The sequence below is a fragment of the Mesoplodon bidens genome, assembly GCF_964165515.1.
Source record: "Mesoplodon bidens genome assembly, chromosome: 16".
NCBI classification, from domain to species: Eukaryota; Metazoa; Chordata; class Mammalia; order Artiodactyla; family Ziphiidae; genus Mesoplodon; species Mesoplodon bidens.
In genome coordinates this window covers 35,463,638-35,479,669 of record NC_138173.1, presented here as the reverse complement: position 1 = coordinate 35,479,669, position 16,032 = coordinate 35,463,638, and the positions used below count along the sequence as shown (strand labels likewise).

The 16,032-nt window shown below is 38.6% G+C and overlaps 1 protein-coding gene across 4 annotated transcripts in view; it reads left to right on the top strand.

Moving 5' to 3' along the window:
• Nucleotides 1–16,032, top strand: part of RUNX1T1 (RUNX1 partner transcriptional co-repressor 1) — a 135,303-nt gene that overhangs the window by 91,151 nt on the left and 28,120 nt on the right. For all 4 annotated transcript variants that reach the window (XM_081258071.1, XM_081258070.1, XM_081258073.1 and 1 more), the window contains 2 exons: nucleotides 151–332; nucleotides 14,372–14,622. In XM_081258071.1, coding sequence (XP_081114197.1) covers nucleotides 151–332; nucleotides 14,372–14,622 — 433 coding nt within the window. The remainder of the gene's footprint in view (nucleotides 1–150; nucleotides 333–14,371; nucleotides 14,623–16,032) is intronic.

Here is a 16,032-nt window from a genome sequence, read left to right as displayed (position 1 = left end):
GAGAGTTGTGCCTGAGAACTGCATTCATTCAGTGGCGTTGTGTTTAGCCAAGTTGTGGGGTCCGGTCCGCCGGTGTTTGAAAAGTGGAGTAGGTCCACTGGGTAAAAGGAGCCTTTGGGCTATCCTCTCATTCCTGTCATGCCCCTGCAGGCCAACTTGCCTCTTCTGCAGCGTGAGCTCCTCCACTGCGCAAGGCTGGCCAAACAAAACCCTGCCCAGTACCTCGCCCAGCATGAACAGCTGCTTCTGGATGCCAGCACCACCTCACCTGTTGACTCCTCAGAGCTGCTTCTCGATGTGAACGAAAACGGGAAGAGGCGAACTCCAGACAGGTGAGAGGGAGGAGGACCCCAGACCTGCAGTATGAGGACAGGTTTCATGTCATGTTTAAACTGCTGACCGACACTTCTTGCAAAATAATAAAAAAGCTAGAGTGGCCATCTAGGGAATCTTGCTCTGGCCTGGGGTGTTACAGGGTGATGAGTCTCTGGCCTGTGTCTATTAGCTTTTTGTGCAGGTTAATCTTTGCTACTTGTAATTATTTTTTTTTAAGTTTAATTGACCTACAACACATGATAGTTCCAGATGTACAATCTAGTGACTTGACTTTTCTATACATTACAAATGGTCACCACCACTGCTTGCAATATTAAAGGAAAAGGTAAAGATGAATGATATTCAGATATGCCAAGTGCCACTGATGGTTGTTAGACACACAGTCAATACAGGCATACCTTGTTTTATTGCACTTTATTGTGCTTCATAGATACTGCTTTTCTTTCTTTCTTTTTTCTTTTTCTTTTTTTTTTTTAAACAAATCGAAGGTTTGTGGCACTCTGCATGGAATTACTCTGTTGGCACCATTTTTCCAATAGCATTTGCTCATTTTGTGTCTCTGTGTAATTCTGTGAGAATTTGGTAATTCTCACAATATTTCAGACTTCTTAATTATTATATTTGTTATGGTAATCTATGGTCAGTAATCTTTAATATTAACCATTGTAATTGTTTTGGCATTTTTTACAAATAAAATATTTTTTAAATTAAGGTATATACATTTTTTTAAGACAGTGCTACTGCACACTTAAGAGACTACAGTATAGTGTAAACATAACTTTTATATGCACAGGGAAACTAAAAAAAAATTGTGTGACTGGCTTTATTGTGATATTTGCTTTACTATGGTGGTCTGCAACTGAACATACATTATCTCCAAGGGTATCTCTGTATTAAAATTATCGTTTACTATGTAATTCATCCCAACCACATATTTTACCCTTCAGTGTTAGGAAATTTGTTATTCTAAGTTTTCTCAAAACATGGTGGTTTTGAAATCTGGCCTAAGCACAATGCAGTAGCTATTTAATTTGGGTTTTATATGAACGAAGAGAAAACTTCTGGGAAGCTAGATGGACTGAGTGAAGATAAGAGTTAAGTAATAGAACTTATAGATGACATTTTTGCTGAAAAATTTTATCAGTCAATATTCATTCTATCAGGTACTCTGCTCTAATAACTGAGAATTCTAAGAAATGTAAAATAAAACCCCTTCTCCATTAAACCTTACAAATTAGTTGTTGAATAAGGCATACACATGAAACTTCCAATGTACCTTACTAAAATAATTTTCCTGAATACCTCAGCCTCATATATAAATATTTTATAATCCAGGAATATAAAGTCTTATCAGCATCTTGCATAGTATTTGTAAAATATGGAGAATCTTAAAATGAAACTATTTTCAGAAACTTATTTGTCATATGCTTTGTTTCCTTTTTCTACTTATCCATTCACTCTTTCTGCATTTTATCAGGGAAGTGTAGACCAGCCTTTGAGAGGTTAACACCCGCACAGATTCCTAGGAACTTATGATCCTTGGAGCTGCTCAGAGACATCTATCTGTGACCAACTTAGCTACCCTTAAATGTATAGTTGCTTTGCAAATCAGAATGTTATTAAAAGCCAGCCAGTTTACATACAGTTATTACATAATCCTCTGTTAAGCAGTTTTTATGCTACAATCTCTGGAATTTTTCTCCTCTTGACATAGGATCTCTTAATAGTTTAAAATGCCTAAAACAAAAGATTAAACATTAGTTTACTTCTGATGTACTGTAGACCCACCTCCATACATGACCTACCAACAGTGCTACTTTCTTATTTTCGCAAGTTGTATTTCCATAGTCATATTTAAGCATTTAGTACTTTAGCTTTTAAAGGCAGCTGCCTAATCCAGGTGTCTGAGTGGTGTGTCCACATGATACTAAAAACCAAGAAGCAGCCCAAAGATAGATGATTCACATGTGTATTCCTGTCTGATCCTAACCATTTATCCTGCAGGGAATCAGCACTACCTGCTGGTATTGAGATGTTTCAGGTCCATTTTTCCAAGATAGTGTGGTAAAGGAAATTAAGGAGAGACTAGATAGAAAATTGGGAAGAAGAACATTTACTTGTGTGGAGGAGAGGGTAACAGGGAAAGGTTTAGATAGCTGTGATAAATGTAAAGGTAATCCTAAAGGCAAAATTGGAAATGGACACAATCTATTCTAGAAACTCTAACTGCTAAGTAACCGTAACAGGCAGAGTGAAAACTTGCTTTATCCACTTCTCTATATTCCCAGCACTTTCTCCAGTGGTTCTTTCCCAGTGTTTTATACGTGAATATACTGTGACTTTAGACCTCCCTTGAACAGTGCTGAGGTAAGCCCTTGGCAATGTGCTAACACTGATATGGAAACTTCGTATAAATTCCACAGAAAACCAGCATTTTTGTTTTGATGATCTGTAGCTGTGTGTGCATGCATGTTTACATTCAGTCAGGTAGAACTTTCTTAAAAGAGCCTTCAGTGTTCTTCTCCCTCTGGTTATCCATAGACAGTTGCTGGAGTCAGAATTCACACAGTTGCTCTTTGGGTGGAACATTCTTTTTCAAGTGGAACCCTGAAGTGTGCGTTATAATGGAAAGATGGCAAATGGATTTCCTTAGAGTTAGGAGGAAGGGTAATGAGAATATGTTGTGTAAATACATTTGTATCTTGTGGGAATTTGATCAGAGCCAAGAAAATATGGGCCTCTACTATTTCTTTGCATATATTTTCTGCATCTTGTTTGCATGTGCATTTTCCTCTTCTCTGGTTATTTATCTGTATATCCAGATCTACTATATGAAATTTTATAGAGTATGGAGCTGTTTGACAGCAGAGCTTTTTTTTGTTGTTTTACTGAATGTTTTGTTGGTGCATATGGTCTGACATGGATGAGCAGCCACGGTGAGATTTTGGAGTCTATTAAACTGGCTCATTAAAAAGATCAATCTGTTTCTGTAATAACACTGGGAACCATCAGTCACTAAAAGAGGGAAAAACTGACACCTGAGGAGAAAACACATTTTGATAATTTGTTCATGACATGTCACGAACAAAAGAGCGCTCTATATTTTGTTTACAACTTTGGGGCTTAAATTCTGTTATGATTGCTGATTTAATCTACTAAACAGTCCTCACGTATTTCAGGGATGGGTTTTGGCAAGTGTAACTTCTCATCCTTAAATGTGATTGTCACTGGTTATATTTTTTCTTTTTTTAAGCATTACTTTTATTTACAGAGAAATGAATACTCTGGGAAAGTCTATGGATTTTTCTTTTTTTTTTTTTTTTTTCTGTATGGAACAGTAAAATTTATTCTACTTCTTTTTAAAAAGAGATCTAGGGTGAGTCCCTGAACAACTCTACTAGATTTGTAGGTCTGTGGTAGAATAACTTAGAACCCAAATTAGAAAGAGACAATTTTCATTTAAAAATCGTGCTTTTTTTCCCCTAAAATATTAGAGAAAGTTAATAGAAAGTTCTGATTTCTATTCTTTGTTCATATGTAAAAAATTATTGTTTATCTTGCCATTTTATGATGGGAAAAGCTGAGGAAGGGAATACAAACCGTTTTTGGAGCTGATTAAATGAAGAGACCGCTTTCAAACAGAGACTAGAAGTTGAGAGTCCTCTTTAAAACTGCTCACCATGATGGTCATGAAAACACAGTTTCAAATGGAGTGAGGAGGGAAAGAGCAGTTAGACAAAGGCTGCATTTTTTTGAGACTACAAAATAGTTAAAAATTACTACGTTTAAAAGGATACTTTTTTGTTGTTAATTATCATTTGATGTCTTTTCTCACAGCTTTGATGTTGCAGCTTTTGTTATATTTGTCTTTAACATTGTGCTCTCACCTGTCATGCCGATTTTCTGACTCAGAATCTTCCTGGCTTAAATCAAATCGAATGATCATTGGTTTTGTATGTGTAACACTGTCTCCAGTGCCTTCCTCCCCGTTTCAAGTGATTTATGTTAAATATTAATCCCCTTCATCTATCTATCTATCTCTATATCTCTATATTTTATATAATCATTTTATTGTAATTATGCTTTAAATTACTCTCAGTTTAACACATCTTGGTTTTTATTATGAAGGCCACATGGTTGCATTAATATGTATTTCCTCCACCCCCAATTATTAAAGATTATTTTCTAAAAAGATTTTCTTGAGCTTTAGAAGTATGTAATTTGTTAGCTGGGAGCAATCTTATAGATTTACGAGGCCAGTCCTTTATCTTGAGAAAACTAAGGACGAAAGAACTTGCTTAAAGTTACAGAGCTTCTTAGTGGAGAAATTTACCTACCTGAAATCTTCCAGTTGCACAAAATATGATTTAATGTGCAGAATGTAAACAAGGAAAGCTTAACTGAGAACTGTGTCTTTTTCCCTCCTTACTTTCCCTCATTTATTTTTTCTCTGTAATTGCTCATGTGGGCAAATGCAACAGTATAATAATCTGAGGTTTCATAAATTTTTATACTGATAGAGGATTCACAGTAAGCCAGATTTCCTGGCTTAATGAGTAAACTAGAGAACACTGAATGTTGGAGGGTCATAAGGCAGTCATTTTGAAACCGTGTTGGTTGAATGTATAAGATTTGTCAGCAAAGCACACACCAGCTGAACCTATTAAATCCATTTTTCCTTTTCTGCAAAATGAATGAGATTTCAATATTTTTGTCTTTCTAAAGAGAAAAGATAGGTGCACTTTATAAGGAATTGTAGGGACTTCCCTGGCAGTCCAGTGGTTAAGACTCAGCACTTCCGATGCAGGGGGTGCGGGTTCAATCCCCGATCTGGGAACTACAATCCCACATGTCGCGCGGCACGGCCAAAAGAAAAAAGAAAAGTTATAAGGAATTGTAGAATTAATTGACTATGCAAATAAGAATTAAATTTTTATTATCTGCTGCGTTCAGTTTTCTGTGAAAAAATATAAGAGATTTACATTATATTCACACATTCTTGTTTTGTGTTGCATTTTTTAATGCATTCATCAGTTTCAAGAAGAGAGTAATCATCCCTGTAGAAATGATTTTTTTTTTTTGTATTAGTCATATCAATTGTGGAGGCTTCTAGTGAAATTGCATTAAGTTGCATTTACATGATAAGAAAGATTGTGTGGCTGTAGAGAACATTTTGGTCTCCATACTCCAGCCTCAGCGTAAACTTGCTAGCCTTATTTTTGCTGCTCTACTAGGGTCTGGCTCTGCTGAACATTGTTCATGCCTTAGTCTGTATTCTGACTGACGGTTTCTGTTCTTTGCCCTAGTTCTTGTATATAATAATTCTATTCATACTTGGCAGGCTAACTCAAGACAGGTTCTACTATTTGAATGAAGGCTTCCCAATCATGAATATTATAATAATGGTTACTATTTACTGAGCACTTAAGATGTGCCAGGCCCATGCTAAATAATTTACATATGAACACACGGCACTTATTTCCTGACAGTCCTATTGCATAGGTTCAGGCTGGCTGGATAATATGTCTGAGGTCACATGGCTTGTAAGAGGCACTGATGGGATTCTAAACCCTAGGTTCTCTGACTTGAATGCCCGCGCTCTTATAACTATGTTTGTAATACCCCAGCCTCTGAACGCCTCAGCTTGAAAAATAAGTGCTTTGGTTAAGTTGTTGAATGCCAAATATGTGTTAGGCTCTTTATGTAGAGTCTCTCATATAGACCTCTCAGTAGCTCAGAAATAATTGCCCCTATTCTGTGACTCATAGAGATTCAGCCTCCTCAGTTCATATGGCCAGCAAATAGCAGAGCCAAAATTTGAAGCCAACTCCATAGCCCCTGCTCTTTCAAATGCAGTGATCTTTTCTCCTTCTGATCTCCCATAGCACTTTTTACTCTTTTTTTTTTGGTAGTTGCTGGGTTCAGGTCCTGCATAACAGTATAGAAGTCTTGTACCACTAATTAAACTGGGTTTATGGTAAAAAATTTCTCGCTAACACACTTCCAAAAAGCATTTAAGTCTACTACTAAACCATAATCTTAGGAGGGTGTTGGGGATCATGTCTTGCTTACTTTTGTATGTCCAGTAAAGCTCAGGATAGTGCATGTTACACATACCAGCTATCTAAAACAAAACAAAGCAAAACACCACAAACACAAAACAACAACAACAAAACACTAGTTGAACAAATAAATAATCAAAATTAAACTTAATACAATCGTTTTTAGTAGTATAGCAAATGGCCCTCTCCCCTAAGAGTTTTTTTGCTTTCTTGTTTACTTTCTTTCTATCATTTTAAAAGATGTGTCTCTGAAACACCTACAGCCGTGAAAGCAGCCAGGAACAAAGTGCCATGATTGATTCACTAAAAAGAAAAAATTAGAGGTCTCCAGTTGAAATGTGTAGATGACAGATTAGAATAAGAAAGCGCAGTTCCACAGGCTAGAAAGCCCAGAAATAAACCCACACACATGTGGTCACCTTATCTTTGACAAAGGAGGCAAGAATATACAATGGAGAAAAGACAGCCTCTTCAATAAGTCGTACTGGGGAGACTGGACAGCTACATGTAAAAGAATGAACTTAGAACACTTCCTAACACCATAAACAAAAAAACTCAAAATGGTTTAAAGACCTAAATGTAAGGCCAGACACTATAAAACTCTTAGAGGAAAACATAGGCAGAACACTCTATGACATAAATCATAGCAAATTCCTTTTTGACCCACCTCCTAGGGAAATGGAAATAAAAACAAAAATAAACCAATGGGACGTAATGAAACTTAAAAGCTTTACACAGCAAAGGAAACCATAAACAAAACGAAAAGACAACCCTCAGAATAGGAGAAGATATTTGCAAATGAAGCAACTGACAAAGGATTAATCTCCAAAATTTGCAAGCAGCCCGTGAGCTCAATATCCAAAAAACAAACAATCCAAAAATGGGCCCAAAAATAGAACTACCGTATGACCCAGCAGTCCCACTACTGGGCATATACCCTGAGAAAACCATAATTCAAAAAGAGACATGCACCACAATGTTCATTGCAGCACTATTTACAATAGCCAGGACATGGAAGCAACCTAAGTGTCCATCCACCGATGAATGGACAAAGAAGATGTGGCACATATATACAATGGAATATTACTCAACCATAAAAAGAAATGAAATTGATTTATTTGTAGTGAGGTGGATGGACCTAGAGTCTGTCATACAGAGTGAAGTAAGTCAGAAAGAGGAAAACAAATGCCATATGCTTACACATTCATATGGAATCTAAAAAAATAAATGGTTATGAAGAACCTAGGGGCAGGACAGGAATAAAGACGCAGATGTAGAGAATGGACTTGAGGACACAGAGAGGGGGAAGGGTAAGCTGGGACGAAGTGAGAGAGTGACATGGACTTATATATATTACCAAATGTAAAATATATAGTGGGAAGCAGCCGCATAGCACAGGGGGATCAGCTTGGTGCTTTGTGACCACATAGAGGGATGGGATAGGGAGGGTGGGAGGGAGACACAAGAGGAGGTGATATGGGGATATTTGTATACATAAAGCTGATTCACTTTGTTATAAAGCAGAAACTAACACACCATTGTAAAGCAATTATACTCCAATAAAGATGTTAAAAAAAATCTACAAACAATGAATACTAGAGAGGGTGTGGAGAAAAGGGAACCCTCCTGCACTGTCGGTGGGAATGTAAATTGATACAGCCACTATGGAGAACAGTATGGAGGTTCCTTAAAAAACCAGGAATAGAATTACCATATGACCCAGCAATCCCACTACTGGGCATATACACTGAGAAAATCATAATTCAAAAAGATACATGTACCGCAATGTTCATTGCAGCACTATTTACGATAACAAGGACATGGAAGCAACCTAAATGTCCATCAACAGGTGAATGGATAAAGAAGATGTGGCACATATATACAATGGAATAGTACTCAGACATAAAGAGGAACAAAATTGAGTTATTTGTAGTGAGGTGGATGGACCTAGGGTCTGTCATACAGAGTGAAGTAAGTCAGAAAGAGAAAAACAAATACCATATGCTAACGTATATATATGGAATCTAGAAAAATGGTACTGATTAACTTAGTGGCAGGGTAGGAATAAATACGCAGATGTGGAGAATGGACTTGAGGACAAGGGAAGAAGAGGCTGGGACGTAATAAGAGAGTAACATTGAGGTACGTACACTACCAAATGTAAAATAGATAGCTAGTGGGAAGCTGCTGCATAGCACAGGGAGATCAGCTTGGTGCTTTGTGACAACCTAGAGGGGTGGGATAAGAACAGTGGGAGGGAGGCTCAAGGGGGGGGATATGGGGATATATGTATGCATATAGCTGATTCACTTTGTTGTACAGCAGAAACTAACACAACATTGTAAAGCAATTATACTCCAGTAAAGATGTATTAAAAAAAAAATGTGGTTCCAGACAGCAGGAGCAGTAGCAACTGAATACTTCAGCAGTGGTCAGAAATTAGTGAAGACAAGGGGACGGCCGCTCCCAGTCAGTCTGAATGTTCAGCAGATGGAGAGCTACAGGGACATGTGCCTGAAGGTTTCCACCTTCTCCTTGCAGGAGGAAGGCTCTGGGAACCCACATATTGTAATCCTTAAGGGTCCAGGTATCTTGTTTTTGTCTGGAGGGGCCAACATCTACCTGCATCTATCTTATTTACTCCAGAAGGTGTTAGCCTGCCTCTCAGGAAGTTATCTCCTAGGTTGTGGTTTAGCAATAGAGAGATGGAAGGCACTTCTTTCCATGTGGCCCAGTAGTGTTGGTCCTGTGTCACTCAGTGCTTTGTTTTTCACCATCTGAACATCCCACTTCCTGTAGGGTGATATTTCTGCAAACATAGAAATCCCCACAGGTTGTCCATGAAGAATCAGGTTTGATTTTCTTTTTAAGGAAGCAGGGGAATTTGTAATGTATTTAGTTTCAGATACATTATTCAATACCAATATAGGCTGTTATATAAAATTCTTATCTAAACTCACCTATCTCCTAAAAATTCCTGAAGAGACCTTTTACTGAGTTGTGTTTTGAAAATACGTTGCCCTAAATGACCACTCCCCCGCCCTTTAATTCAGTGTCTAGTCTTTCTGTGGAAGCCTTAACAAACTGCATGTGTTAGAAAAGGGAAGGAAGCTTTGTTTAAGATTAAGTTATTAATGTCTTTGGGCTTTACTTTAACAGAACTGTCACCTCCTGAGATTTAGATATATGCTTCTTTCTAAAATAAAAAGTAAAGAATTTTTTTTTTTTTTTTAAAGACTCAGCCAGCATCTCAGCCCTGGTTCTGGCTGAGATGCCTGCAGAGTAAGACAAGGGCATGATAAGGCCAAGATAATGTGTCCTGGGGTAGGCAGAAGGACCTATGCCAGAGAAGCTTATGAGACCATCAGCAGGACTTTTTTTGGGAGAAGAAAGTTATAGAGTGACTTCCAAGTTTCTACTTTGGTGGCTAAGTAGAAGGTGGCATAATTGACTGGTGCAGGAAGTACCAGAGAAAGACAAGGTCCGTTTAGACATGTGCCGTTTGAAATACATGTGGTCAGTCGGAGAAGTCAGCACCTAAGGCATGTATTTATTTGTAACAGGACTAATATCAGAATTTTTAAGTTTCTTCCTTGCCATTCTCAGGTTTATTATGCTGTACCAATTTGTCTTTCCCTAGAACAATCTATTAGTGCTGTTTTCCCCACTTAAAATACATTTTAATCGAGAAAAAAAACTTATGTCTGTTCCTGTCATGTAAGAAATTGATTGGTCCTTTTATTCTAGTTATTGCCACGATCTTAATAATTTCTTTCTTCATTCTTCCCCATTTTCATGTTACTAAGGAATTGTCAGTGCATACTAGCCTATTATGACATTTAAAATATTTTAGATAGAGGAAAGTTTTTTTAAAAAGTTTGTTTCCTTTCTCAAGTAAGTCAGTTTACAGCCTCTGTTTTGAGGAGCTGAGAGAGAACAGCCTGAAGTGGGGTAAGGAGTAAATTAGGTTGTCTCTTAAGTGTTTTTTTTTTTTTTTTAAACATGTATTGTTTCCTATCAGTTTCATTTTACTGGGCAGGAAACTGAAGCCAGCTTATCTCAGGGTCACACAGCTGAGTCCTGAGCAGTCTTCTACTCTTAGGACTTCAGACCCTGAGAGAGAAGTGATTGGGATCTAATTGTTGAAGTAGTTAGGTTATATTCAGGAAAATTTCTCCTGGAAGGGAGATAGAATATAAAAAACAAACCAAAAAATGCCTTCTAAAAACCCATGAGACATGACAGACTTCCCACTAGAATTTGAGTTATTTTGAGAGTATGCTGGTATGGGACAATGAAAAGTATTTGTTAGCTTTGCCTAATACATTTTGAGAAGGCAAGAAACATTCAGATTTGGAATTTGCCCCCAAGCAAATGAGGTTTTAGATAGTTTTAGACATTTCTAAGAAGCAGACAAACAAATAGCAATTAAGTTGTTTTGGTTAGCTTTCCAGACATACATCCTTTGAATAGGGTTGGCTTTATAGGTAGACATGAGTGCTTGGAGGAAGCACAGGGAGACTTCTCATAACTATTTATGTGGGCCGTTTGAATGCTTTGCTGCTGAAATATACCTACCTCTGTGAGGTGATGAGCTTTATTGTTTCAATAGCTGCAAGAGTGGTAAGACCCAGAATAGGGACTGTCACTGCAAGGACGTGATAGAAATGACAGGACAGACTCAGGAGCTAGCCCTGCTTTTTAGGACATTACTGTCCTTGCTTTAGGAGGGAAAAAAGCTTCAATACAGGCTCATTGAAGTAATAGCACTGATCAGAGGATTGATCTGACAGCAAAGATAAATAACGTATCTAACTACTTTGAAAATAGTAAGAATTCTTCCAGTGTTCAATGTTCTTGTTATCTTTGAACAAGGAGACACAAAACCAGTAAGTTGAGTTGGTTTGACACAATTGGATCAAAGATGTTTTGATATTTAGAAATGTTTTGATGTTTATATATTTAGGCTGCTATAAGGTATTTAGAGAATATTTTCTATTTTTGCACAAAAAAAGTTATACTCCACTTATAATTATTATAAAATATTGGCTATATTCCCTGTGCTGTACAAATGACATTTAGAAATAAATATAGAATAACTGAATTGCAGAGTTTTCAAACTAAAAGGGACCTCAGAAATTATCCTAGTCCAGTGGTTTTCAAACTTGATTTTAGCAGCTTTGTCCTTCAAAAATGAAACCTTAGGTGGAACCTCAACTTTTAAAATAGATAAGAATGATAAGTGGGTTCCTCTGGCCCTTTAAACCTTGATTGTTTGGGGTAAAAGCTCTTTATTGCCCGCAGAATCCCTAAGCACCTCAAGTGGCACAGTTTGAAAACCACTGATCTAGTCCAACCCTTTCATTTTACAGATGAGCAAACTGAGGTCCAGAGAGGTTAAGTGACTTGCCCAAGGTCACACAGCTAGTCGTGGAAGAGCCAGGACTAAATCTCAGGTCTCTTGATTCCCAGTCCAGTGCTCTTTCCACTACACCACACTGCCAGTAAGGTAGGTGCTGTGTTGACATTATATTCATAGCTACTAATAGTCTTCAGTATTTTCCAACTGATTTATGCTGAAAATGTTTATGCATTGAATGTTCAAGTGTATTATTCAGAAATGTGCAGGATATGGAAATACAGATTAGAATCACATAAATATCCTCTTAGAAGATATATATCTAGAATGTTTCCATTCACTTTTAAAAATTATTTTGAAGCAGTGCATTGTAACGTTTGAGACATTTTAGTCTGGTCAATGATCAATACGTACGGAGTCAGAATATTTTACTGTAGACACTTTGACAGGAGCAGCATTGAGACTTCTGTTTGACACCCCCATGGGGACCATGCCCTGCTGGCATTTCCAGTGTTGGACAGTCTCCTGGCTCCAGAACATCTTTCACCAGCATGTATTGGACATGTATTCATTTCCCATTGAACTCTGCAGTTTCCCTCAGTTCTTAGTGTGCCTGTACCTTCTATCTCTAACTCCTCTGTCCTTTATAATCTGATGTGTGTGTGCAAATTGTCACTGGGGCTCTACCCTAAAGGGGCATAAAGGGCGATTCATTGTAGAATCCTTTAGCCCCTGATGATCTCTGTTGTCAAGTCAGTTTCCATTCAAATCCCTCCAGTTTTATCAGACAAAGACTATCCCTGGGCACTAGGAAAGTGGGAAAAGTGTCTAAAGTATCTAAACCAAGCCAACCTAAAATCAAAAAAAAGGTGTGCAGATGGAAATTCCCTGGCAGTCCAGTGGTTAGGCACTGCCATGGCCTGTGTTCGGTCCCTGGTCGGGGAACTAAGATCTCACAAGCCACACGACAAGGCCAAAAAAAAAAAGAGCACACAGAAATCTGTAGCTACTGTGATTTAGTAGAATTCTTATGGGGAAATTTCCCAGGGAAAATAGATGCTGCCACCACTGGTCTAAGGATAGAGAGCTGGTCTTGTGAGGAGAGCCAGCTACTAGGTAAAAAATTAGTTTGGGAGCTGTGCTTGCAGTCAAAGTGGAGGTGATGCATTCCTATCTTACAGACTACATTGAGTTCATCTCTTAGAGATACGTTCAGTCAGAAAATATTTCTTTAACCCTACTTCTGTTTGAGAATCTAGGAGCAGTTATCAGGTCTCATTTATAGAATGTGTTCCTTCTGAAAGACAAGAACAGTTTTGTGTATCACATGATGAAATGCAGTCAGGGTGTGCGTACCCTGCCTGAAGATCTCATGACTTCAGACAGGTCACTTGTGCTCTCTGGGCATGTGTTTCCTCAACTTTGAAAGAAAGGGGTTCGCCCCAATCTTTCTTCTAATCCCAGCTAGCTCTGTATGACTGCTGATTATCTTGGTAGCCCAAGGTAATGTCAGTCCCAGACATTACATTGTTTTATTGCATTAATTAAGTTAATTAATTCAGTTTGATCGGTGCTTTCTAATAGAACTTTCTGATATCATGGAAATGATCTGTATCTGTGCTGTCCAGTACCATAGCCACTAGCCACGGTGGCGATTACACTTGCAATGTGGCTATTGCTACTGAAGAACTGGCTTTTAAACTTTATTTAATGTTAATTCACTTTTTTAAATATAAATTTATTTATTCATTTATTTAATTTTTGGCTGCATTGGGTCTTCTTTGTTGCTGTGTGCGGGCTTTCTCTAGTTGAGGCGAGCGGGGGCTACTCTTGGTTGCGGTGCGTGGGCTTCTCATTGTGGTGGCTTCTCTTGTTGCAGAGCACGGGCTCTAGGCGCACGGGCTTCAGTAGTTGTGGCACGCGGGCTCAGTAGTTGTGGCTCGCGGGCTCTAGAGCACAGGCTCAGTAGCTGTGGCGCACGGGCTTAGTTGCTCTGCGGCACGTGGGATCTTCCCGGACCAGGACTCGAACCCGTGTCCCCTGAATTGGCAGGCGGATTCTTCACCACTGCGCCACCAGGGAAGCCCTGCTAATTCACTTTTAATTTAAGCAGCCACATGTGGCTACTGTATTGAACAACACAGCTCATAGATGTCCTCTGACACGGAAGTCAGACACAGCTTGGATCGGTGCAATAGGTATACCTGAAGAATTCACCAAAAGAGTGATGCTGTTGTACCTTGATGAATCTTCACCAAATACAATTGATCCAAGGGTAATTTGTTAGAAATCAAGTGTTTGCTTTTGAATGAAAATGTTATCTGCAGGGTGGAGATCAGGCTTCCTCTTATTTGTGACAGAACCACATGAACTTCAACTGAAAGATGTTTGCTAATTGGATGAGAAATGGAACATTTTCTCCTGTGCAGTCATGTGATCATTTAGGCCTCAGCGTGGGTTTTAGTGAATTCCCACAGGTCTAGGAAGCTGAGTTTAGAAAGTTTCTGGCCAGTAAAAGAATATTCTGTTTATATTACAAGTTCAAATGTGAGTGTCCAAACTATGCTGGTTTCTGAGTACATTATGAAACAAACTCTTTTTCTTCCTCCCTCAGAACCAAAGAAAATGGCTTTGACAGAGAGCCTTTGCACTCAGAACATCCAAGCAAGCGACCATGCACTATTAGCCCAGGCCAGCGGTACAGTCCAAATAATGGCTTATCCTACCAGCCCAATGGCCTGCCTCACCCCACCCCTCCTCCACCTCAGCATTACCGTTTGGATGATATGGCCATTGCCCACCACTACAGGGACTCCTATCGACACCCCAGCCACAGGGACCTCAGGGACAGAAACAGACCTATGGGTAAGACTGAAGGATCTCTTCACTTCTTATGGGACTGTATGCTTCAAGACTTGCATCATTACTTCTCAGCTAAACTTGAGGCTTGATATCTGTGATGGGGTAAAAATTCCCTTTCTTTATGTAGTGTCTCCTTTATGAGAAAACTTTGTTGGTATTACTGTGTCCTTTAACAGCTGTGCTTTCTCTCTCTTAATTACTTATGTTCTTTGTGACAGCAGGTTATTATTTTTTGGGGGGGCAACTAAATACAACCTCCTGAACTGTATTAACATACGCAAAACAAGTTTTTAATTTTTTTTTTAATATGAGGGATTTCGTATGTAGTTAGTCTGCCACAAGTATTTTTTAAAAATTAGTTTCTTTCATTGTATCTTTTATTTCAGATAGTCTCAAAGTTCATTTGGAGTTTTCCAGTCTCTGTGATAGTTTGTATTTGAAAAATACAATATGGTATTATTATGTCTGTGGTTTAAGTCAACAGACGTTCTTTGAGGAAAGATTTAGTACTTTTTTTTTTTTTTTTCCAACTTAGAAGTGTCAGTGATTCAATTTAGTGTTGACAGTTTAGTGTCAAAGATCAGAATACCAAAGAAGGGAATGAGTTTGGGTAAATACGTGTTCTGTTTGCCTGTGTTCAGTCCTTCTTTGCATAAACCTGTTGGAAGTGAAGCATTTAGGAGATACTGTCTTCTAAAGAACAGGTGCTCACCACGAAAAATGAGAAGGAAGACGAATAGGTAAGTTTTGATACATGATCAGTGTTTGAGGTGATAGCATTAGAGCACTGTTCCTGTTCCTGCAGCTTCTTGAATTCTTGATTTTTGGTGAGTCAACCTAGTGATAAACTGAGAGCAATAGTCAGCCCTCTTTCTTGTCTTTTTCTGTCCCCTGAATCCATGCTGTCCAGCAGCAGGACTGCCTTTACCTCTTAGCTAGCTGCTGACAAACTTCCCTGACATGGAACCGTTTGGTGGGCAAGATACTGGAAGCAGCACAGGACGAAGTCCAAGTAGAAAAGCAGAACACAGAGCTGAGGGCACAGAACTTGGGGAGCACGGCTAGTTCCCTGCCTGAGTAGTAGGACAATGGTTTTTTTAGCCACAGGCAGAGAGCGTGTGGTGAGCAGAGATTTATGTTAGACTTCTAGCTAGGTTAGTAGGACATAGGGGCTTCCATATGTAGGGTCTTTTGCTTGAAAACACAACCCTCCAAATGTTTAGAAAACAGAAAGGGAGAGTCAGGTTGAGGGGAGGGGCGATGGAGGCCCTGGATGTGAGATAGTAAAACAGTAGTTTCACTTCCCCACAACATCATTTCTACATTTATATAGTGTGTCAGACAAATGGCTAAGCATGTAATTTGTGCTTTCTTAATAACCAATCTGTCTAATGTTCTCTCAGGTACCATTTA